This window comes from Pseudonaja textilis, chromosome Z, assembly GCF_049901715.1.
Source record: "Pseudonaja textilis isolate UNSWEBS1 chromosome Z, rPseTex1.2, whole genome shotgun sequence".
Classification (NCBI taxonomy): domain Eukaryota; kingdom Metazoa; phylum Chordata; class Lepidosauria; order Squamata; family Elapidae; genus Pseudonaja; species Pseudonaja textilis.
The window spans coordinates 123,537,828-123,561,315 of record NC_142008.1 but is presented as its reverse complement, the minus strand read 5'-3'; the positions used below and the strand labels follow the sequence as shown (position 1 = coordinate 123,561,315).

The window sequence follows — 23,488 nt, the reverse complement described above, 5'->3', positions numbered from 1 at the left end:
AAAGCAACAGATGTTCGCGTCAGGCTGTGCACCCAGAGCCTGCCTCACAGGCCTCCACGGTCCCAAAAGAATTTGGAAACTAAACAGGTGATCTGCACACCTAAGGGTAAAAAAAAAAAAGGAGGGAAAAAAACGCAATTCCACGGGGACACCCAGCATCAATCTCTCCTTCTGGATCAGGGATGAGTTAAACTCAAGTCTGAGCACCCCGATCTTTTGGTCCGCAGGAAGAAGCTCAAGGGAACCTTGAGCTCTTGGTAGAACTTCCACAACGCACCTGATCAGAAAGGAACTTATTTTCTGCTCTCTGCCCCGCACCCACCCCCCAAAAAAACCTATTTAGGATTTTCAGAGGGTTTTTTTTTTTTAAAAAAAGTATGTAGAATAAAAGAGCGTGCTTCACAATAAAGCGCGTAATTACAAAAAGAAACGAAAAATCGGAATCGGCTGGGTGACAGGCAAGGCGATCGTCGGGAAGGGAACGCCTAGTGAACCGTTCGCTCCTTCTGCCTGTGGTAATCTGGAAGGGAAGAGGGAGAAATGAAGGCTGGAGTCTCAGAAAAGCCCGTTTTGAGTTAAAATGAAAAACCCAATAACTTGCTTTGGGTGGGCGGAAGTCGGTGTGAATTCCACAAGATGTGGATGAAGACAAAACCTCTTTTGGGTGATTGCTACCAGGGACTGGCATTTCACAGTTCCCACATCCCAGCCTGGCAGAGAACCTCTTCTGACAAGTTCCCCAAAACAATCCTCAAAGATGCTAGTCCTCAAAACCTTCACAGAGATATGAATCTCCAACGGATTCCTGTTTCCTTACTGGGCCTCAGGAAGCCTCAGTTTCTCTTCTTGTGAAAAGGGGAATATTCCCAGTTAGAAAAGATGTGAGCCTGTGAACCCACACAGGACATTTTACGTAGGTAAAACTTACGTAGGTACCATTTCCCTGAAAATATGACCCAACTGGAAAATAAGCCCTAACATTTTTTTTTCAGGAAGTTCGTAATATAAGCCCTACCCCCCAAATAAGCCCCAATGCTAGCATTTCTGCAAACCTCCATTCCAATCAGTAACTCAAGTGACAAACATATCTCAAAAGTACCTTTATTAGAGTAGCACCTGGCACTTCTATGGAATCTCGAATCTAAAAGGTTTCGGGCTTCCCACAATTTCCCAAGCTAAAAATCCCCCCCTTGGCCATCATCCCATCACATGGCCCAATCACGACCTGTCCAAAAGAAAGGTTATTTCATCCCGCGCCATACTTAATGATTTTGAACTAACAAAGTAATTTTGTCTACTTTGAGCTACTTCATTGAAATCACTCCCCTCTCTTTTCCTCAGGCTATGTGGCAGCAAGGAATAGGGCTTTCAAAGCTGCCACCCAGTTAAGATTGTCAGCCAAACGGATGCATTTAGAACCGTATTTCCCTTGAAAATAAGACCCAACTGGAAAATAAGCCCTAGCATGATTTTTCAGGATGCTTGTAATATAAGCCCTACCCCGAAAATAAGCCCCAATTAAGACTGTCAGTCAGACGGACACATTTAGGCCCATGTTTTCCCCAAAATAAGACCTAACCAGAAAATAAGCCCTAATGCGTCTTTTGTAGCAAAAATTAATATAAGACCTGGTCTTAATTTTGAGGGAAACATGATATGTATATTTGACTTCTAAAGCTGCCTTATCTGTGGGTGGCTCATAATTTGAAAAAATATATCTCAGATAAAATCTTTTTTTTTAAAAAAAAATAATAAACATTGAAACAAATCATTTAAAAAGTTTTCTCCATACAACAGTAACAACAATACTTACTGTAAGGAAAGAAGCGGACTCTCATAATGATCTCCCGAGCAGTTTTCAAGATCTCTACAGCCTGGGAAATTGAGAGAGAGAGACAGAATGCTGAATCTTTAAGAGCAGCAAATATATTGGTCTGGTGACTGAGGCAGCAGGTTAGGAACTGGGGAGACCATGGGTTCAAATCCGGCCTTAGCCACGAAAGACAGCTAGGTGACTATGGGCCGGTCCCTCCCTCTCAGCCCAAATCGCCTCACAGGGTTGTTGTTGTGGGGAAAATAGGAGGAAGGAGTAATAAAAATTACTAAAAATAATAAAAGGAGGACATAAATAAATATAGCTGTCGTGTTGTATATGTTCTGTTTCCTTCAGTGGCCCTTAAAGGATGCAAAACAATCTCCCATCCATACATTGAGTAACTGTGTTGTGGCCTGTCAGCTGCCAGCCTCCATCAGCCGAATCAGAGGAGGAGGAGGAGGAGGCGTGGGAGTCGGGGCCAGCACCAGGGCAACCTGGGAGCTCTGAGGGGGAAGAAGGAATGGAGCTGGCAGAGAGAGAGAGAGAGAGAAAGAGACACATGCGGAGGAGCCTGGGCCATCCGTCAGCCCTCAGATGGAGAGTCAACAACCCCCAGGTCTAGAACTGGCTGATGAGGAAGAGGAGGAACAGCTGGGTCCAGTGCCTGACGCACGAATGGTCAGAAGGCAGAAGAGAGGAGAGCAGTAGAAATCTATGGGCCGTCCTCGTGACGGAAGAGCCATTGCTGCTAGCGGAGCCCCACCCCAGCTCTGGGGATAAAAGGAAGAGGGCGGAGATGAACAAGTGTGACAGACAACTATTCATCTCCTTGCCAGGTAGACTTGTCAGTCCAAAGTAAAAAAGAAACTTTTTGACGGGGTTGCTGGTGCTCTTAATAAAGGAACCTACAAAAAGGCAACACAATGAACTCCCTAATCTCTAATGTTCGGGAACTCTTTGGGTTGGAGGCCCAAAGGACCACCCCACTCGTTCAAACAGCAAAGCTCTTCCCGCCAAGGTGAATGCACCTCTCACCTTGCTGTGTTCAATATCTTGGAAGTCCACATCGTTCACTGCCAGGACCTGATCGCCCTCCTGCAATCCGGCTCGATGAGCGTCAGAATCCGGGATCACCTAACCCAGGAGAAATGAGAGATTGCCCCCCAATGCAGAGAATTGTGAAAAGCGCCTTTTCCCTAACTGGGGACAATCCAAATAGAGAGTAGATTTTACAGTTCAGAGTCCGGGAGGGGCGGGTGCACAAGGCCAGGGAGGGGAGACCAGCGCACTGTATTGTTCCCTTTGCCCAGGAATGTATCTAGATAAAGGTTTGTAATATTTTAGGATTTTACATTTCATATTTTGTTATTTTTCTCTCGTGTGTTTTTATCCAAATTTAACGTGAACATGCCATACGATAAATAAATAATGCCCAGGAAGAATTGGAAGAATTGGGAAAAAATGATTCGGATGAAGGCAAAATAATGGAAAGGAGGATTGAAAAGACCAAAATGACATCCCGCCTCTCATTTTAAAACCTGAAATACTTGGGAATCTGCTAAAGAAATTATATATATTCCAATCTATTCCGTTTCCGTTCCTAATAAATTATATCCTATGGTGCAATTTAAATTTTTGTTTTGAAGGAAGCCGCACAAAACTAAGTGGCCTTTTCTTCTTTGTAAACGAACAAGGAAAAAAAAAGCCTTGACAGGTGCTATCCTAGAAGAACGGTCCTCATTAGTCTACTTCCGCATTGCAGCTTTTTCAAACAGAAATGGGATGATCAGGATTATTTAGTTTAATTTAGTTTAGCTTATTGTCATTGCACCTCGTACAACAAAATCAAACAGCAACTTCAGTGCACATCATGACCGTGAAAATAAATACACACATCCTTCACCCTCCACACATTGAACCGAAAACCCCCGACACTGCACCAACACTGCACTACACAGCAGAATTCAAAAGAGCTACTGCCCTGGGATAGAAGCTGTTTTTCAGCCTATTTGTCCTTGTTTTTATTATTCTGTACAGTCTGCCAGATGGTAATAGTTCAAAAAATGGGTGCCCAGGAGGAGATGGGAATGTTTTGAACTTTCTTAAGGCAACAGGAGCTATAAAGCTCTTCCAAAGAGGGGAGAGGGCAACCTATGATCTTCTGGGCAATGACATTAACCCTCTGGAGTGCTTCCCTATCTGCCCCTGTGCAAGTGACAAACCATACAGAGGTGCAGTAAGTTAAGATACTCTCTATGGTGCAGCGGTAGAAGGTCACCAGCAGTTTCTCATTCAGTTGTTGTTTTTTGAGAAGCCTCAGGTAGTCTAATCTCTGCTGGGCCCTTTTGACCCGGGCTGCAATGTGAGCACCCCCAGGTCAGGTCCTCTTTTAGGGTAACACCCAGAAACTTAAAACTGGCCACTTGCTCCCCTCGGTCTCCATTGATAAGGAAGGGCTGGATGTCTGGTCTGTTCCTTCTATAGTCCACTATCAGCTCCTTGGTCTTATTGGTGTTGAGGACCAAGTCATTGTCTCCACACCACGAAAGCAACCGGTCCACCTCATTTCGGTAGGCAGACTCATCCCCGGTTGTCCCACCACTGTTGTATCATCTGCAAATTTAGCAATAGTATTACTAGCGTGAGTGGGAATGCAGTCATGCCCCTAAAGAGTATAGAGTAAGGGACTCGACACGCAACCCTGTGGTGTACCAGTGTTAAGAATAAGGGCTGAAGAGGTATGATTACCTAATCTGACCCTCTGTCCGCTTGGCCAGACAGGAAACCCATAATCCAAAGGCAGATTTAATGAGGAAGTCCAAGGTCCAGATTATGACAGAAATGGGGTAATGATCAGGGAGTATGACCTTGGTGGCTGGCTAGAGCGGACAAAGGATTCAAGCCAGAGTCTGCAACCAACACAGGATTGAAAATCCCAATTCATGCACTTCTTAAAGGAGGAAGGAATTTTGGTTAAGGTGAGACGAAAGAAAAATGTACCTTTGAGATGAAAATACCCAACTGAGAAGCTTTTCCTCCTCGGATGTTAAAGCCCAGCTAAGAAGGAAGAACGGAAAGAGTTGGCATAAAATGTAATTGCTGCTTTCAAGTCCTGTGAATTTGCTGCTCAACACGGATCTCCTAGGCCACATTTCAACCCTGATAGTATAGGTTTTCCTGCTTGAGCAGGGGGCTGGACTAGAAGACCTCCAAGGTCCCTTCTGGCTCACTTGTTCTATTCTGACCCATCTTTTAGCAAGGGAGGCTCAATAACCAGCAGCTTTTGCAGTCAGGCCGGAGCTTGTCAAATCTCAGGAGTTTTTTGTTCATTTTTCAGAAGTGACCACATTCTAGCAAAGAATATTGTATCTGTCATTATCAATTCTGCCCCCCCTCAGAGGTACAATACAGCACTACTTAACTTACGACAGTGTCACGGTCATATGCCCACTATTTTTATTTTTTGCTGGAAATCAGGGTTTTTTTCTGGTTTCCAGCAAAAATGCTCATTGTGGACAATGCGCATTTAACTTCATTTTATAACTTAACAACCACCAAAAAAACAGTTCATGAAACCAATTGTGGTCACATGATGTTCTACTTAATGACCAGCATGACTTAGGGCTGTAATACTGGACTCAACTATGGTCATAAGTTGAGGACAACCTGCAGCAGAGAGAGTACAGTGGTTTTAAGCCCATTTTAAGCCTCCTCTGCCCTGATTCACACAGCCAAATCTGCTTGCTGCCTTCCTCAATAATTTCTTTGACCCCTCTAGGAAGGAGCATCAAACCCAAATCCAGCAAAATCATAAGCTTTTTAAGGTTGACTGACCAACTTATCCAGCAGCTGTGCAGAAGAAATTTCCTCCATCCCGAGAAAAACCAACATGTTTGTAGAGGAATTCAGTGAACAGAACTGCCCACGAAAAGCTAAGGAGCTGTTTCCCCTACTGTACTACAGTTCCCATTGCTTATGGCTGGGGATGATGGGAATTGTTGAAGAAGACATCATAGAGGTCCCCCCTTTGCTCCACCCTCTTCTGAGAATGAGTCAAGTCTCACCTGAGCCCCTGACGGCTTTTTCAGGATGATGGTCCGAGGCAGGAACTGGGTTAACTCATTGTTGTAATCCGAATGGTAAATCCTCTACGGAAAAAAAAATCAAAGAATATGTCTAGAAATAGCACCCTGTGTTCCATTCTGGGAAAAGCATCAGAATTATTGGGTTTGCTGCAAAAAAAATGTCTTCATGCCCTTTACATCAAATTCAAGCAAGGCAGAAGATCGCCCAAAGGCTACCAGATACCAGTAGGGGATCTACAGCCACCCACCTCATGAGGTGGGATCCAGGTCGGAGGATTCTCATAGGGAGGGAGGAAGACCACTGGGTAATCATCATAGGGGATCCGGCTACTGCCTCCCATATCCATGCTGGCTCAGTCCAGAAACAGGAAAGCTCACCGACGGTTCCTAGCACGAGAGAGCAGAGAGATTTCCACCCACAAGTTCCCCCATAATGAATTAAGGCTTCCTTTTCCAGGCAGAGACATACAGTGGCTGTTCCTGGGGCTATTTGCACAAGAGAACAAATGCGTCTCATCCAGTTCTGCTTAGAAACCACTCCTGGGCCTTGTGCTCAAGGAGAAAACAACCTGAAATTCTGCCTTTGAGATTTACTGATTAGCTAGGTTTGCTGTTATTGAAGTGGTTACTATACACTAAGCATAGTATGTAGTAATCATGGCTTCTAAGCATGTAGAAGTAAATAGTTGAGGCTGCATTATCTTATTTTTATTGTAGCAGGTGAAAAATGTTGGAAGGGAAGACTTCCCCCCCTTTTTTCTGTTACCCCCCACGCTCCCTTCTCCTTTTTTCCTTTACTGTTCCCCCACGACCTTCGTTTTTTATTTCTATTCTATACTGTAATTTCAGACCTATATATGTATATCTCAATAAAATTACTGAATATAATTTCAATATTGTTATATAGCGTGTGTACATATATAAATTATCTTACCTACAGTATCTACATATAGCAATTTTTACCCTTCCAGCTCCAAAGGCCCAGCAACTGTCTCCCCTCATTTCCTTCCACATAAAGATTTCAATAAAATTGAATATAATTTCAATATTGTTAGTGTGTGTGTTTGTGTGTGTGTGTATATATATATATATATAGTATATAGTGTAATATATGTGTGCGTGTGTATGTATACACACTCATATACAAATACACACACACATATATATGTATATATGTATATATGTATATATATATGTATGTATGTATGTATGTATGTATGTATGTATGTATGTATGTATGTATGTATCGTATTTAGGTTTCTTCGGGTATTTTCCCACATCTTATTAGTTGTGTTATTAAGCACAACTATTAACTCGTGGGAAAATACCTGAGGAAACCTAAAATACCATAAATATAAATACCCACAAAAACATAAGAAAACGAGTGCGTGTGCGTGTGCGTGTGCGTGTGTGTGTGTGTGTGTGTGTGTATTTGTATATGAGTATACGAGTCTTCCTGAAACCGACCTGGCTCAGCGTCAAGTCTCCGTGAGTTCCGCAAGCCAACCCCGTCGCTCTCCTTCTGCGGCACTCTCCTTCTGGGCCTGCCATCCAGGGAGGGGGAATCGCCACGAACCGGGCTCGCCCTCCAGCGTCTCCCTTCAGCTCAACGCCAGGAATCGACCACCTTCCCCGTCGGCCTCAGGGCTGGTCTGAGGGAATCCGGGAGGACCCGCCTCCCTTTCCTTCCTCGAATCCAAGCAGCTTCTTCCTCGCCAGCAAAGCCAATCAGAAGAAGGAAGAGCCAATTCCCTCCTGCTATTGGGCTGCCTGTTCTTGACTGACGGTAGAGGCGGCGTTCGGATTGGCGGGAAGCGGAGCAGAGGAAGTCGCCGCCGCGGCGGACGGGATTACCATGACAACGCCTCCCAGCGGCGGCTGACGTAAAAAGCGGGCGCCGCCTTCCAAGAGTCTTTTTATTAATTTTTTAAAAAGGACCAAATTCATAAGCCTACGTGACGTAAAAAGAAATAGGCGGGGTTAAAAAGGCTGCCTTCCTATGCCAAAGAGTACTGAGTGATAGAGTGACGCCACTAAAGAGTCAGGAACATGGCGGGCGCCTTTATTCCCCTCAAGGGAACACAAAAGGCCTCTACCTTTGTGCACTGCCTATCCCCACCGAGAGAACGTACGCAACGCCACCTCCAGCCCCAACCGCCACCATTTACACGCCTTGGATGGCTTCCTTGCCTCCGTAACGGCGACGTGTCTGAGGCGTTTCCTGGCCTACGAAACCTGGAAAGCCAATCAAAAGTAGCGAAAATGTGGGAGTCGGGCCTGGAAGGGGCGTATCTCAGACATAAATGGGGCTGGCGCGCATGCGCCTCTACGAACACCGCCCCTCAGGCTTGGCGCCACGTTTAAACGCCGTGGGCGGAGGCGGAACAAACGCCGTTCAGCCACCTTAACGGTCGGCCCGTGAGACGAGCGGGGCGCTGGAACGGACGGTTCTTTCCCGTTCCCCCCCCGCCGCGCCCTCCGGAGCCGCTCCTGGAAGAATTCGGGAACCCGCCAGAGGGAAGAAGAGCCGCCCTTCCCTCAGCATCCCGTCCTTTCCCACCTTTGTGTGTGTTTTTGTGTGTGTGAAAGGGAGCGGAGGGGGTACGCTTCGGTGTTTTTTCCCCCCTCAAAACAGCCGTCGAGGTAGGCCTGAGCTGCCATTCCGGGGTGTGCCGTCCTGTCAAGAGGGGCTTTTTGACCCCGAGACTGGGGGTGGGGGGTTCGCATTTGAGCCCTTCGGAGGAAGCAACCATGGCGCGGGGGGAGGGCGAGAACAAGGATTCCTGGATATTCCACCCTCCCCTGGCGGGGTGGGTGGCTGGGGGCTTTGGGGCTGCCTTTCCACTTCTGTATTTGAGAGGGGAAAGCTGTGGAAGCTATTATCCTTTGGGAAGACGTCACCCCTTCCCCCTTTTCTCCCCAAATTGAAAGGCGAGGCGGGGTGGGGGGTGGGGGGAGGGTGTGAATGGCTGCGGTATCTCAAGGCTGGAGAAGTTTATCCTGGAGAAGAAGAAAAAGAAGAAGCGGAAAGAACCGTCTTCAAGCATTGCAGCTCTTCCAGAAACGAGGAAAAAATTAGCTTGAAACGACTCGGAAGCAGGTTTGGGTTGGAGAGCAGTAAAAAAACAAACCACAAAAAATCCTAAGAGGCACCGAAGGGCTTTCAGAAGGCCTGAACTTCCCTTCATGGGATGTCTTTAATGTTAGACCAGGGGCCCCAATTGCCCCCCCCAGGTCGTGGCCTCACTACTGGGCCCCTAAGGTGGCCAGAACCAGGCTGCCTAAAGCTTTTGGGAGCTGCCCCTGCAAACCCATCTCTTCCCCCCTCCCGTCTGCAAAGCTGGAAAGTTTGGGGAACCCTTTTTGGGGTGGGGGAATAAAAGCAATGTTTCTTTTGGGGTCCCACAATTAAAACATTTGGGAGATTTGGGTTGGGCTGAATGGTCCTGCTTGATAGCCAAAGCAATTCTGGGTTGGTGAGAAACTGCAGGAAGAATAGAATTTGTGATCTTTTTTTTTGAATAGCAGCTGCAGCTTATTTAATTTTCCTTCTTGCCAATGGTGAATCTTGAATTTTTCACATCGGTCGTTTTCATCTTGAGGCTTAATATGGATTTAATTTATTCTTCTGCGTGTTACGTCTGCAATCTGCAGGTTTCTGGTTTTGATGGGAGTCTCAGCTGAGGGTTATCTTGTCTGTCAGGTTCTGGTCCATGGAGAGCTTGCCTGGAACGTGGGAGATCCATCACCATGATCTTCAGTGGGGGACATGGCCCTTAATTGGGGGAATAACTGATTTATTCATTTTAAAAGCCTATTACATTTTATTTTATTTATTTACTGGATTTACATTGTTGCCTATTCGCCCAGGGCGAATTCAGTGATAATATTGGGTTGTAGTCTCAGAATTTTAAAATTTATGTTGTACTTTCCAAATATTGACCGGAGCAGCTTAATGAAATACTCAGGAAAGTTTTTTAACTATATTGCCTTTGTACCACATCTAGAATTTATTTTTTAAAAGAATTAAACAAGTCCTGATACCAAAAACTTTCTTTTGCATAGGGTTTCTCCTTACTGCACATTTGATGGTCACCAACCTATACATGGATGCCGATGTTTGGAAATTTCTGCTTGCGGGAGGAGGAGGGAAGGCTACACCTGTTTTTATAATGTTTGTGGTTTCTTTCAGGACAGTACAAATAAAAAATGCTTGAAGAAGAAGCGATCCCGGTGAAGGTAGCATTGAGATGCCGCCCACTTGTCCCCAAGGAAATGGCGGAGGGTTGCAAGTCATGTTTGTCTTTTGTCCCTGGAGAGCCACAGGTGAGGCGAAATTCACAGGTGGGAGGTACCCTGCACTTTGACTTCTGAAATTTTAAAGCTCTTTCTTTTTTAAAAAAACAACAACAAATTTTATTGGTTTTTAAAGACAAACATAAACAAATAAAACAAAAAACATCTTTTTTGAAAGCAGCTTGATCCCGGGTTACATCTCTTCATACAGACACAAATTCAAATTCATACTCATTTTATATACCATTCCATATCTTATTACCATTCTACATTTTCTATATAGCTTCTCCCCTCTTTTAACTTTCTTAATTTTATTTTGTTTATTTCATCTCAATTCAGATAATTATACTTATATTTTTTGTCTGTCCTGTTTCCAGCTGTCTGTTATCTTTTCTCATTAAACAAAATTTCTCCTGTAATCACTGATTGGAGTATGACGTCTTTATATCTTTCCCCTAAATTTATAACACTTAATATAATACATAACTTCCGTTCAGATTCTGCTTGGTACATTCTAAAGTTACATACTATATTTTAAAAAGAGAAAAAATTATAAATATATAATATAATTAGAACAACAATCCATACCAATACAAAACTATCATTAATATTAATATTCATTTAAATCTTAAACATTTTACACATTACTTTTCAGACAAGTATATTTCTATGGGAACACTTATAAACTTTCCATAATTATTTCCCCCCCACTTCACTTGTATTTTAAAACATTGTGTCATTAAAATGTTCCCATTCCTTCCTAATTCAATTATCTCTTTCTTTTGTTCACAAAAGTTTCACTGAGTTACAATAAGTATTTTATCCCACTTTGTAATCACATGTTGTTCCAATTTTCTACCATTATTTCTAATACAAATATAACAATACAATCTTATGTCCCTTTGCAGAATCAGTTTTTCAGTTAAATTTTTACCCATTATCTCTAAATAAGTCCTGTTTCTTTGCATCTTGTAGCTTCTCTTCCCTTCCTTCCTCCCTTGCTTCTCTGCCTTTTTACCCCTTTGTCTCTCCACCTCCATTTCCCTCTTCTGTGTTCCCCTTTTCTGTTGCTTTCTAACATATCCACTTTTCACCTTATTTTTCCCTTTTTTGGTTGTTTTTTTAAGTCTTGAAGTCTCCATTTTCTTTCCCCCCTTTTCCTTTTCTTTCCCAAGTAAAGTTACTTGTTCATTAAAGATGGCTTCTTCTTTGTCCCAATCTTCTTATTGCACAGTCTTTTCTTGTAGTTTCTCGTAGGTACAGATCACCATTTCTAAGAATTGAAAAGCAGAGTCAAGAGAGCCCTTCCCTTCTTGTTCCTCCTCTTTGTATTTTTTAAATTCCATTTTCAGTTCATCCACAAGTAATGCCATTGTAAAAATTTTTTTCCAAACAACCATCTAAGTGTTTTTAGTCATCCAAATATAATTTCCAAAAGTCCCAAAGTCACCAAGCAATCCAAATACGCACAAGCTGTTTCTTTTAACACTTTCTTCCTTTTTCACTTTCTCTTCCTGGGGTTACTGTTTAGTTACAAAGTTCCAGTTAAAATGTATCTTTTAGAAGTCTTGTTAGGATTTAATCAAATTCTTTTAAGTTCAGGCAGTCTTCTTCCAAATCCTACTCTTATTCTTTTCCTCTCCCTTCCCACTTACAGCAAAAAAAAATAAAGATTTTTTAGTGTTCAGAAATCCTTATTATCCTCTTGACATTTAATTATCCAGTTTAATTACCTATTGATGCCAAAGCGGGATTTTCCGATTTCTCATTCATCTCTGTTCACTGTCAACGTAAGGAAGGAGAGTGAAAAAAAAACTTTCCCTTTTCACTTTCATTCGCTGCTTCCGAACCTTCTTTGGGAGCGATGTATCTTTTTTAAAAATTTAAATTACAGGATACCTTGGTTGTTGCTTCTTATCCCGGTCAGCCAAAACTTTCACTTAACTTCCTCCTGCACTTTCTTTTCCGGATGAGCGCTTCTTTGAGGCGGCCATTTCTGACTGCCGCCTTCGGGAAAGGGAGTTTAGCCAGCTGGGGAGGAAAGATGCGGCTTCCCTCGACCCTGCTGGGATCTCCCCCCTCTTTGCCACCTCTACAGGGTGGCTTAGCCCCGAAGCCAAGTGGCTCGGGACGTTCCAGCGGTGAGCCCAGGCAGAAACCACGCACGATCGCGGATTCCTGTCTGCCGCTGAAGCCCTGCAAACCGGAAATCCAAATTTTATAGCTCTTTCTTCTGGGAATGTCTTGCTATAGGAAGCCCTTGACTTACAAGCATTTATTTAGTGACTCTTCAAAGTTTACAATGTCAGTGAATGGCCATTTTTCACATTTGCAACAGTGGCAGCATCCCCCTGTGGTCACACAAACAAAATTTGCACGCTTGGCAACGGACCTGCATTTATGACTGTCGCAGGGTCCCATGGTCAGGTGACACCTCCCCCTTTGGCAACCTACTGACAAGCAAAGTCAATGGGGGAAGCCAGATTCACTTAACAGCCGTGGCCATAAAGGTTGCAAAATGGGGCAAAGCTCACTGACCACCTGTCTTGCTTAGCAACAGAAATTTTGAGCTCCATTGTGGCCATAGGACAAGGGCAGAGGTCTGCAGCCTTAAAGAGCCTCAAAGAGCCATTTGGGCCCATTTCCCACAGAAAAGAAAACCCCGGGAGCCGATAATTTAACCGGTGTGACTGGGTGGGCATGGCCAACTCAATGTCACTCACTCCTGCCCAGTCACCTCCTGCTCCGGAATATGGAGCGAGTCTCTATTCCCCCCACACACCCCGTCATCCCACTTACCTTCTCAGCCCAGGCAAGGAGTGACGGGGAGGGGAGGCTTCAGCCAGTGGTGGGATCAGCCAACAGGGAGGCACAGCAGAGGGCCTAAAGAGCCCCATGTGGCTCCAGAGCCGCAGGTTGCAGATCCCTGGACTAGAGGGGTAAGATGAGGTGACAGGATGGTAGGGTTATGGTTCTTCTCTTTCTGCTCCTTTTCTGCAGGTGATTCTAGGCAATGATAAGCCTTTTACATACGACTATGTCTTTGATCCATCAGCCGAGCAGGAAGAAGTCTTCAATACCTGTATTGCCCCTCTTATAAGGGGAATTTTCTCTGGTAAGAGCCTCTAAAGGATGGGCTTTCAGGTGACATTTCAGTGAAAGGCAATCCCAGAGACATGATTTGTCTTTTAGGTTCCCCAAAACATGTGCAGATAGTCCTTGACATACAACCTTTCCATTTAGAGACTGTTCAAAAGTGGTGAGGTGGCCTAGAGGTGGAGTGCTCGCTTCACAATGGAGGCTGTGAGTTTGATCTTTGGTAGAGGCAGATATTTCTCTCTGAGCACAATGAGAATATATCTGCCAAATATAACTCCACACTGGTGACAGGAAGAGCATCTGGCCAGTAAAGACTCAGCTCCATTCAATTGCCCACCCCGCAAGGGATTATGGGGTCATTAGAAGGAGATGATGATTTAGAGCAGCGGTTGGGCTGCGGCCGTGAGAAAATGTTGGTGGACTGCAGAGAAATCTCACCCCCAGAGCACCCCCCCCAAAGCAATTAATCCAGGCTGCGCAGAAACACAAGGCTGTGCCGTCCACATGGCCTGCAGGAACGCTCCCCGGCCACTCACTCCTTACCCGGAAAACTTGTCTGCTAAGTTGCTATTTTTCCTTTTTCCGACCATCATCTGTTCTGTCGAGCCGGGAGATTTAGATTAGCTAGGAAGGAGGAAATGGTTGGATTTCTTGCTTTCTAGGAAGTCTTTAGGTCTTCGGCTCTGCTTTAAGTACAGCCAAAACCTCCCTTAGGACTGAAGGTTTGCTTGCAAGCAAATTCAGTGCAGACTCACGGCAAGCAAATTTGAGAGACTGAGTTAGCCGATGCCTGATAGATCACTGAATGATTCTGTGAGCAACTCAAATTTGCCTGATTTTGGGTAAAAGTTGCTCTTTTTTAAAATTAAAAAATTCAATATTTACATGCATGGGGTGTTGTGAGTTCGTTTTGTGAGTTTGTTTGCTAGCAAATTTTATGAGTTTGCTTGCAAGCAAATTTTATGTGACAGACTGAGCTAGCCAATGGCAGATAGATTTCTGAATGAATCTGATTCTGTGAGCAACTCAATTTGCCTGCTTGCTTTGCCTGATTTCGGGTAAAAGTTGCTCTTTTTTTTAATAAAAAATTCAATATTTATATAAATATTTATAATATTTACAAGCAAGCCATGATCAGCCAGTCACATGACCACCAAGCCATGCCCACAGAACCAGTTAGCGGTCCCTGGGATCTAAAATTATGAGTTTGGTGGTCCCTGAAGTCCAAAAGGTTGGCGACCCCTGTTTTAGAGACTGTTCCAAGTTGCAATCGTCAGAGCCACCTGATCGAAACTGAAGCCCTTGACAACTGCTGGGTACTTAACAAGGGTTGCAGTGTCCCAGGGTCACACAGTTGTCATTCTGGCAAGCAAAGTCAACAGGGAAATAGAATAGAATAGAATAGAACAGAATGAGCTGGAAGGGATGTTGGAGATCTTCTAGTCAACCCCCCTGCTCAAGCAGGAGAGACCCTATCCCATTTCAGATAAGCGACTGTCTAGACTCTTCTGAATAACTGCTCCAGTGATGGAGGATTCACAACTTCCGGTGGCAAGTTGTTCCACCGGTTAATTGTCCTCACTGTTAAGAAGTTTCTCCTTCCTTCCAGGTTGCTTCTCTCCTTGATTAGTTTCCATCCATTGTTTCTTAGGCTGCCTTCTGGTGCTCTGGAGAATAGGTTGACCCCCCCCACTTCTTTGTGGCAGCCCCCCAAATTTATGAAATCCTGCTATCATGTCCCCACCATGTCCTTTATTTTCTCCAGACTGGACAAACCCAAATCCTGCAGCCATTCTTTGTCTGTTTTAATCTCCTGGCCTTTGATCGTCTTAGTTGCTCTTCTCTGGACGTCTTCCAAAGTCTCAACATCTTTTTTTGGTAGCACGATGACCAAAATCAGTTACAGGGTCCCAGGTGTGGCCTTAGGAGGGTTTCATTAAGCGGTACGAATGCTTCACCTGACCTTGATTCTACGCTTGTCTCACTCCCCAGGCTATAACGCCACAGTTTTAGCCTACGGGCAGACGGGCTCCGGGAAGACCTATTCCATGGGCGGGGCTTACACCACTGGCCAAGAAAACGACCCCACAGTCGGAGCCATTCCACGAGTCATCATGATGCTTTTTCAGGAATTAGAGCAAAAAGCGGAGTGGCAGTTTACCTTGAAGGTCTCCTATTTGGAGGTAAGTTTCTATTTAGAGCCAAAGGATGCTAACTGAGTCTGCTTATTCAGGTTTTTTTTTTCCTTGAAATTCAAACAAGGCTGTAGTTCATTAATCACATTCTCCAATTCAATATATTCCCGGGCAAAAGCTCTGGTATTTTAGTTCCAGCCTTTTAAAGATAAAGAGTTGGAATGTACTTTTGCTTTCAAACTGCTGCACTGCTCCTCCAGATTTCCTCTTCACCACCCAGCTAGGTAACATCATCCGTGATAGAAGTGAGTGGAGTTGGCAGAGATGAGGAGAAAGAGGAGGACTGAGGGGGTCCTTGATTGCTCCGAGTTAGGTTGTTTTCTTGAAGACGTTTCATGACCCCAGTAGGTAACAACACCAGGTCTAGAAGGGAGGAGGGTTGGCAGAGATGAGGAAGAGGATGACTCTGGGGTCCTTGGTGCCCTCTGACCGTGGCTGTTTTCTTGCAGTCGGTTCATGAACTAGCTGGGTTAACCTCATCAGGGCTAGGTGTTTATTTTAAGCAGGCAGCCAGCTAGCTAGCTAGCTGTTTGGTCGATATTGACTTATGCTTCCAAGCTAAAACAGTTCCTTATAAACTCTTATGTTAATTCACTTGAAAACAGATTCTACCGTCAGCTAACGTAAGGCCACGCAGCTTTTATTTGTTGCAGGGGTGAGGAACTGTGGCCCTTTTACATTCTCTGAACTTTAACTCCCAGAATTCCTGAGCCAGCATGGCTATCTCAGGAATCCTGGGAGTTAAAAGGCCATAGGTCATTTAAGCCTGGCTAGCTTGGGAATCCTGGGATTTGAAGTCCGCAGGTCATTAAAGGGGCCATAGTTCCCCACTCCTGATGTATTGCCTGCTCTATTCAGCTTGATTTTCTTTTGATGCCTTCAGATTTACAACGAAGACATCTTAGATCTGTTGGCAGCGGGCAAAGAAAGAACTCAGATAAGCATTCGGGAAAACCCCAAGGGAGGCATTAAGGTAGGATTCTTTCTGAATACTTTATACTAATTTTAAGGGAGCAACCTCGAGTATTTAGAACTAAGGAGAAATTTCCTAACGGGGAGAACAACCAGTGGAACGACGTTGTAAATGCTCCCACATTGGAGGGTTTAAGGAGAGATGGGACAACTATTTAGGCCTCCTGTCTTGAGCAGGTGGCTGGACTAGATGTAGAAGACCTCCGGGTCCTCTTCCAGGCCGATGGTTCTATTTCTCAATAACTGCAAGCGGGGAATCACGGTCTTGTGACTCGAGGGCTGGAGCCCTGAAACAAGTCTTAATAATGAAAGAGGATAAAAATAACCTTTTACAAAGTCCCAGGCGTGGGCCAAAATTCAGCCCGGTGTAGTTCTTTTTTTCTTTTTCTTTTTTGGTGAAAATTTTATTGATTTTTAAAAACAAACATAAACAAACAAAACATAAAGACATAAAACATCTGTTTTGAAAGCGGCATGATCCCGGGTTACATCTCCTCGTACAGACACAAATTCAAGTTCATGCTCATTTTTATATTCCATTCCATATCTTATTACCATTCTAACTTTCTATATAGCTTCTCCCCTCTTTTAACTTTCTTAATTTTATTTTATTTCATCTCAATTCAAATCATTGTACTTATGTTCTTTGTCTGTCCTGTTTCAACTGTCCATTATCTTTTCTCATTAAACAAAATTTCTCCTGTAATCACTGATTGGAGTTTGACGCCTTTATATCTTTCCCCTAAAATTATAACACTTAATGTAATACATAACTTCTGTTTGGATTCTGCTTGGTACATTCTAAAACTACACACTATATTTTTTTTAAAAGAAAACATAATAAATATATAATATAATTAAAACAACAATCCATACCAATTCAATTCTATCTTTAATATTAATGTTCATTTAAATCTTAAACATTTTACACATTACTTTTCAAATAGGTATCATTCTTCTATGGGAACACTTACAAACTTTCCATTATTACTTCCCCCACACTTCACTTAAATTTTAAAACATTGTGTCATTAAAATGTTCCCATTCCTTCCTAATTCAGTCCTCTCATTTATTTCATTTCATTTATTTTGTTCACAAAAGTTTCATTGAATTACACTGACTATTTTATCCCACTTTCTAATCATATGTTATTTCCAATTTTTCTAACATTACTTCTAATATAAATATAACAATACAATCTTATGTATCTTTACAGAATCCCGTTTTTAGTTAAATTTTCAGCCATTATCTCTAAATAAGTCCTGTTTCTTTACATCTTGCTCCAAACCTTTGTAACTTCTCTTCCCTTCCTTCTTCCCTTTCTTCTCTCTCCCCTTTTTACCCCCCTGTCTCTCCACCTCCATTTCCCTCTTCTGTATTCTTCTTTGTCCCAATCTTCTTGTTGCGCAGTCTTTTCTTGTTGTTTCTTGTAGACACAAGTCACCATTTCTAAGAATTGAAAAACGGAGCCAAAGGAGCCCTTCCCTTCTTGTGCCTCTTCTTTATATTTTTTAAATTCCATTTTCAGTTCATCCATAAGTGATGCCCTAATAGAATATTTTTAAACAACCACCCAATTGTTTTTAGTCTTTCAAATATAATTTCCAGAAATCCCAAAGCAATCCAAATACACACAAGCTGTTTCACTTTCTCTTCCTGAGGTTACTATTTAGTTGCAAAGTTCCAGTTAAAATGTATGTTTTAGAACTCTTATTAAGATTTAATTTAATAATTCTTTTGAGTTCCAGGCAGACTCCTCCTTCCAAATCCTGCTCTTATTTTTTCCCTCTCCCTTCCCACTTAGAGCAAAAAAAAGATTTTTTAGTGTTCAGAAATCTTTATTTCCCTTTGGCATTTAATTATATTTCCTGTTCAATTACCTATTGGTGCCAAAGCAGATTTTTCCGATTTCATATTCAGCTCTCTTCGTTGTCAACGTGAGGAAGGAGAGTGAAGAAGAAAAAAACTTTCCCTTTTCACTTTCATTCGCTGCTTCTGACTCTTCTTTGGGAGCGATGTTATCTTTTATAAAATTTAAATTCCAGGGTACCTTAGTTGTTGCTTTTTATCCCGGTCAGCCAAAACTTTCACTTCTTCCTCCTGCACTTTCTTTTCCGGTTGAGTGCTTCTTTGAGGCAGCCATTTCTGATCGCCGCTCTTACCGCCTTCGGGAAAGGGAGTTTGGCCAGCTGAGGAGGAGAGATGCGGCTTTCCTGAACCCTGCTGGCGATCTCCCCCGTCTTCACCACCTCTACGGGGTGGCTTAGCCCCGTAGCCCAGTGGTCCCCAACCTTTTTTGTACCAGGGACCAGTTTCACCCAAAAACACTTTTTCAAGGACCGGCGCGGGGGGGGGCGGGGGGGGGAGAGACACTTTTTCAAGGAGGGGGAGGAGTCCGAGTTTGGTGGTTTGCTTGCAGATGCTTCATTACCTGACTAGATAGCATCTGATGTTGTTACCTAGTTGGGTAATAAAACGTCTGCCAGCAAACCACCAAGTTCAGGGAGGCTCAGGACAAGTCCCTGCAGGATGGCTGAGAAGCCCCGCCTCTCAGCCCTGCCTCCCCAGCCTCATCCCTCAGGTGTCTGCCTGCGTTCCTCTCTCAGTCGCTCTCTCGCTCCTCCACCAGCCCAGGAAGAAACTGCTTCAAAGAAGCCGGCAGGTGGCTTTTCCTGTCGGCGCAGCTCCTCCGAGCACCCGTTCACCCCACCCGCTGCCCGCGGTTCAATCCAGTGCTCCGTTCTGCCTGCCTGCCTGCCTTCGTTTCTGGTTGTTTCGGAGCAGCTTCGGCTGAGTAAAAGAGGCGAATAGTTATTATTCTCAGCCAAAGCTGCTCCGAAACAACCAGAAACGAAGGCGGGCAGGCAGGCAGAACGGAGCACTCGATTGAACCGCGGGCGGCAGGGTGGGGGTGAACGGGCACTTCGGAGGAGCTGCGCCGACAGGAAAAGCCACCCTGCCGGCTTCTTTGAAGCAGTTTCTTCCTGGGCTGGTGGAGGAGCGAGAGAGCGACTGAGAGAGGAACGAGGAGGGAGGAAACCAAAGCCGCTGAGCCGGAGAGCAGGACAGGCTTTGGTTGCTTCTTCCCTCCCCTTCTTTCATTTGTGTCCTTGATCCCTGATCCCAGCAGCATTCACCAAAGGCGAAGAAAGCCGCCATTTTTATTTTATTTTTATTTTCTTTGCGGCCCGGTACCAAATGATCCACGGCCCGGTACCGGTCCGCGGCCTGGTGGTTGGGGACCCCTGCCATAGCCAACTGGCTCGGGGCGCTCCAGCGGCAAGCCCAGGCAGAAACCGCGCATGATCGCGGATTCCTGCCTGCCTCCGAAGCCCTGCAAACTGGAAGTCTGCAGCCCGGCGTAGTTCTGAACACGTAAGGAATGCCATCCTCAGGAACACGAGGTTTTTTTTTTTCTCTTGCTTCTATCCACAGATTTTGGGTCTCACAGAGCACCTGGTGACAAATGCACGTGAGACCGTCCTCTGCCTGGAACAAGGCAACAGCTCCCGAACAGTTGCAGCAACCGCGATGAATTCGCAGAGCTCCCGCTCCCATGCCATCTTCACCATGTGCGTGGAGCAGAAAAGCAAGGCTGACAAGTAAGAAAGGTGTCAGGATAACCAACCTTTTTATGGGGCCTGCAGACTTTTTTTTTGATAAGTTTGGTCTAGTGCTGAAGGCACCAGGCTAGAAACCAGGAGACAGTGAGTTCTAATTCTACCTCAGGCATGAAAGCCAGCTGGGTGACTTTGGGTCAGTCACTAGGGAACTGGGAGTTCTAGTTCTACCTGAGGCCTGAAATCTGTCTAGGTGACTGGGCCAATCACTAGGGGACTGTGAATTCCAGTGCCACCTTAAGCATAAAAGCTAGCTGGATGACTTTGGGCCAGTCCCTCTCTATTCAACTCACAGGGTTGTGGTGGGGAAAACAGGAGGAAGAGAAAGGATTGTGTACATTTGCCACCTTGAATTGTTTATAAAAATGATAAAGGTGGAATTAAAAAGAAATCTAAATAAATAGGAGTTATTCTAGGACCACAAGAGATATTGAAAGACAGGAACAGCCCCCCCCCCCCTTGGGTTTCCTAATTTAATTAAATTGGGTCCCCGGGAGATCCCAGTTAAATGTTTGAAATACTCCCCACATTAAAGCTTTTCTCAAATCCCAGCCTTTGCCATTGGTTGCCTTCTGAGTTAACAGAATGTTTCCGGTTTAGGAACGTTAGCTTTCTTTCAAAATTGCATCTGGTTGACTTGGCTGGTTCGGAGAGGCAAAAGAAGACCAAAGCAGAAGGAAACCGTTTTCGAGAAGGTAAAAAGGGGGAAATGACCAGGTCAAGATCTATATAGCTCCTCAACCGTCCAGGTTGTGGTTGTCCCAAAGGTATCTTTCTTTTTTTCTTTTTTTTTCCAAGAGGCAACTGGACTTTCTGGTTTTTCTTTGAAGGCGTTTTGCTCCTCATCCAAGAAGCTCTTTCAGCTCTGGCTGGATAGTGGGGGATGGAAGGATTTATACTCCTGCAGACAACTGGTCATTTGCATCCTTTTACAGAGTCAAGATCCTTCCATTCCCTTCCGTCCCTTCAGAGCTAAAGAGGCTTCTTGGATAACAAGCGAAACGTTTTCAAAGAAAAACCAAAAAAGTCCGATTGCCTCTTGAAAAAAGCGTCTTTGGGACTTTCAAATCAAGGCAAAAACCTCTCTGGTGGAGTGTAACTGCTAGCGGTTGGAAACCCCGAGAAATGGCCCTTTAATTTTTCTTTTATGTTACTAAAAAGGAAAGAGCTGAACGAGCTGGTTTACAGATAGTCCTTGACTTGTGACGCTATCTCTTAGTGAGCATTTGAAGTTACAACTGACCTCCCAAGATCTGCTTACTATAGGTAGCCCTTGACTTAACAGCCATTCATCTAGTGGACGTTGGAAGTTATGACCAGCACTGAAAAAAGTGGCTTATGAGTGGTTTTCACGCTGACAATTGTCGCAGCGTTCCCATGGTTACGGGATTAAAATTTGGGCTCTTGCAAAGTGGTCCGCATTTATGAGGTTGCAGTATCCCAGGAACACCCGGGTCCATTTTGAAGCCAAGATTCTCTTAACAACCATGTTACTAACTTAACAATTGCAGCAATTCGTTTAACAGCTGTGGCAAGAAAGGTTGGAAATGGTGCCTAACTCATTTAACAGCGGCCTTGCTTAGCGATGGAAATGCTGGGCTCAATTATCATAAGTTGAGGAGTACCTGTTTCAAAGTTACAACACACACACACACACACACACACACACACACACACACGGTTGCATGAATTCATTTGGGGGCTTGTCAAAGCAACCTTGCCCGAAATTGATGTTCACTTCCGGTTTTAGTCATAAACACCTGTAGGGAGAACACCATGGGTTCTCTTAACGACTGCGATATTTATGACCGCCACAAAAGAGGTTAAAAAAAAACAAATCAGAACCCGAGTCCGGTTACATAGTGACTCACTTTACAACTGTCACCTCTTCCAGGCTCCGTTACGATCATAATTCAAGGACTGCCTGTTGTTCCAGCGTACCCGTCTCTTTTTCCCCGAAGGGACGAAGGTCTCACTCGCATTGCACCCGATGACCCATTTCCTTCCTTAACTGTCTGCAGGAATTAACATCAACAAAGGGCTGCTTTGCCTGGGAAACGTCATCAGCGCCCTGGGAGACGAATCCAAGAAGGGCAGCTTCGTCCCTTATCGTGACTCAAAGTTAACCAGACTTCTTCAAGGTGAGAATGGTGGTGTCTGCTGGATCTCCAGCCTAGGTTTCTGAAGCAGGCTTGCTTTCTCGGCTGCCATAGAAATGGAGAGGGGGAGACGGGCATTTGGGATGGGGAAGCGACCTGGTGCCTAGTAGTCCCATGAAAACCGGGAGGGAGGTTTGCGCTCATGAATTAGGGCGCCACTGAGAGGAATGGTTTATACTCTGTCGAGGCCAACTGTCCTGAGACTCCAGACGCAAGAAATACCTGCAGAGGAGTTTTCCCATAGCCTCGTACTGGATGTTGGTTTGGGGTGACTTTTCAATGTATGACAGTCACGCGTTTTGAATCAGATCTTGCCTTGCTTTCCCTGCTACCACACTTAGTAAAAGTACCTCTTCTCTAATCCAATGGAGTTGTGTGTGTGTGGGGGGTTGTTTCTTGAGTTTTGAACGTGTTGTGGCCTGTCAGCCGCCGCCCTCTCCGGCAGCCGAATCAGAGGAAGAGGCATTGGAGTCAGGGTCGCCATCAAGGCAACCTGAGAGCTCCGAGGGGGAAGAGAGAATGGAGCTGGCAGAGAGACAGAGCAGAGCCTGGGCCGTCTGTCAGCCCTCCGATGGAGAGTCAACAGCCCCCAGGTCTGGAGGTGGCTGATGAAAAGAAGGGTGCCTGACGTGCGGATGCGCAGAAGGCAGAGGAGAGGAGAGCAGCGGAAATCTATGGGCCGGTCCTCGGGATGGAAGAGCCACTGCTGTTAGTGAAGCCCCACTCTAGCTCTGGGGAAAAAAAGGCAGGGGGTGTAGATGACAACTATTCATCTCCCGCATGGATGGACTTGTTAGCCTGCCGGGGCTGCCGGCGCTCCCAATAAAGGAATCTTTGAGTTCACTTCAGAGGGTTTGCTGTGTATGGGGAGCTGGGTCAGAATAGAACGGAGGCAGGCCTTACAGATGGTCCGGCCACTCTGCGGAGGGAGCGGAGACCACCGGGCTTCTCGCTGCTCTTCGTCTCAGTAACTCCACCGAATCTGTTTCCGTCTCAGACTCCTTGGGGGGCAACAGCCACACCCTGATGATTGCCTGCGTGAGCCCAGCAGACTCCAACCTTGAAGAGACATTGAACACCCTCCGCTACGCCGATCGGGCCCGAAAAATAAAGAACAAGCCGATTGTGAATATTGACCCTCAGGCAGCCGAAATCACCCAGTTAAAGCAACAGGTAAAACAGACACACACAGTCTGGCATGTTGGCTCGGGCACGCGAGGTGGGCGTTATAAAGTTGTGAGAAGTC

The 23,488-nt window shown here is 44.9% G+C and overlaps 2 protein-coding genes across 2 annotated transcripts in view; one reads left to right on the top strand and one right to left on the bottom strand.

Annotated features, from left to right (window-relative positions):
• Positions 1 to 372: 372 nt before the first annotated feature.
• Positions 373 to 8,141, bottom strand: PDZD11 (PDZ domain containing 11). Its single transcript, XM_026721940.2, has 7 exons — positions 7,369 to 8,141; positions 6,150 to 6,288; positions 5,881 to 5,964; positions 4,817 to 4,873; positions 2,852 to 2,950; positions 1,814 to 1,874; positions 373 to 520 (listed from the first exon to the last, which is right to left on the bottom strand). The coding sequence occupies exons 2-7, from the start codon at positions 6,246 to 6,248 to the stop codon at positions 486 to 488; spliced, it is 435 nt and encodes a 144-aa protein (XP_026577725.1). The 5' UTR covers positions 6,249 to 6,288; positions 7,369 to 8,141; the 3' UTR covers positions 373 to 485.
• A 129-nt stretch (positions 8,142 to 8,270) lies between these two features.
• The window catches only part of KIF4A (kinesin family member 4A), a 39,474-nt gene continuing 24,256 nt past the window's right edge, over positions 8,271 to 23,488 (top strand). Inside the window, exons 1-9 of the mRNA XM_087917287.1 lie at positions 8,271 to 8,544; positions 10,094 to 10,227; positions 13,198 to 13,312; positions 15,289 to 15,479; positions 16,375 to 16,464; positions 19,899 to 20,065; positions 20,684 to 20,778; positions 22,105 to 22,224; positions 23,240 to 23,415. Coding sequence (XP_087773413.1) covers positions 10,111 to 10,227; positions 13,198 to 13,312; positions 15,289 to 15,479; positions 16,375 to 16,464; positions 19,899 to 20,065; positions 20,684 to 20,778; positions 22,105 to 22,224; positions 23,240 to 23,415 — 1,071 coding nt within the window. The 5' untranslated portion in view covers positions 8,271 to 8,544; positions 10,094 to 10,110. The remainder of the gene's footprint in view (positions 8,545 to 10,093; positions 10,228 to 13,197; positions 13,313 to 15,288; positions 15,480 to 16,374; positions 16,465 to 19,898; positions 20,066 to 20,683; positions 20,779 to 22,104; positions 22,225 to 23,239; positions 23,416 to 23,488) is intronic.

Excerpts from the sequence above, each read along its gene's own strand:
- PDZD11 (XM_026721940.2), bottom strand. The coding sequence starts at position 6,248 with ATGGATATGGGAGGCAGTAGCCGGATCCCCTATGATGATTACCCAGTG. Across the intron at positions 1,875-2,851 it reads AAGATATTGAACACAGCAAG|GCTGTAGAGATCTTGAAAAC; the intron begins GTGAGAGGTGCA and ends TCAATTTCCCAG. Across the intron at positions 521-1,813 it reads AGTCCGCTTCTTTCCTTACA|ATTACCACAGGCAGAAGGAG; the intron begins GTAAGTATTGTT and ends CTTCCCTTCCAG.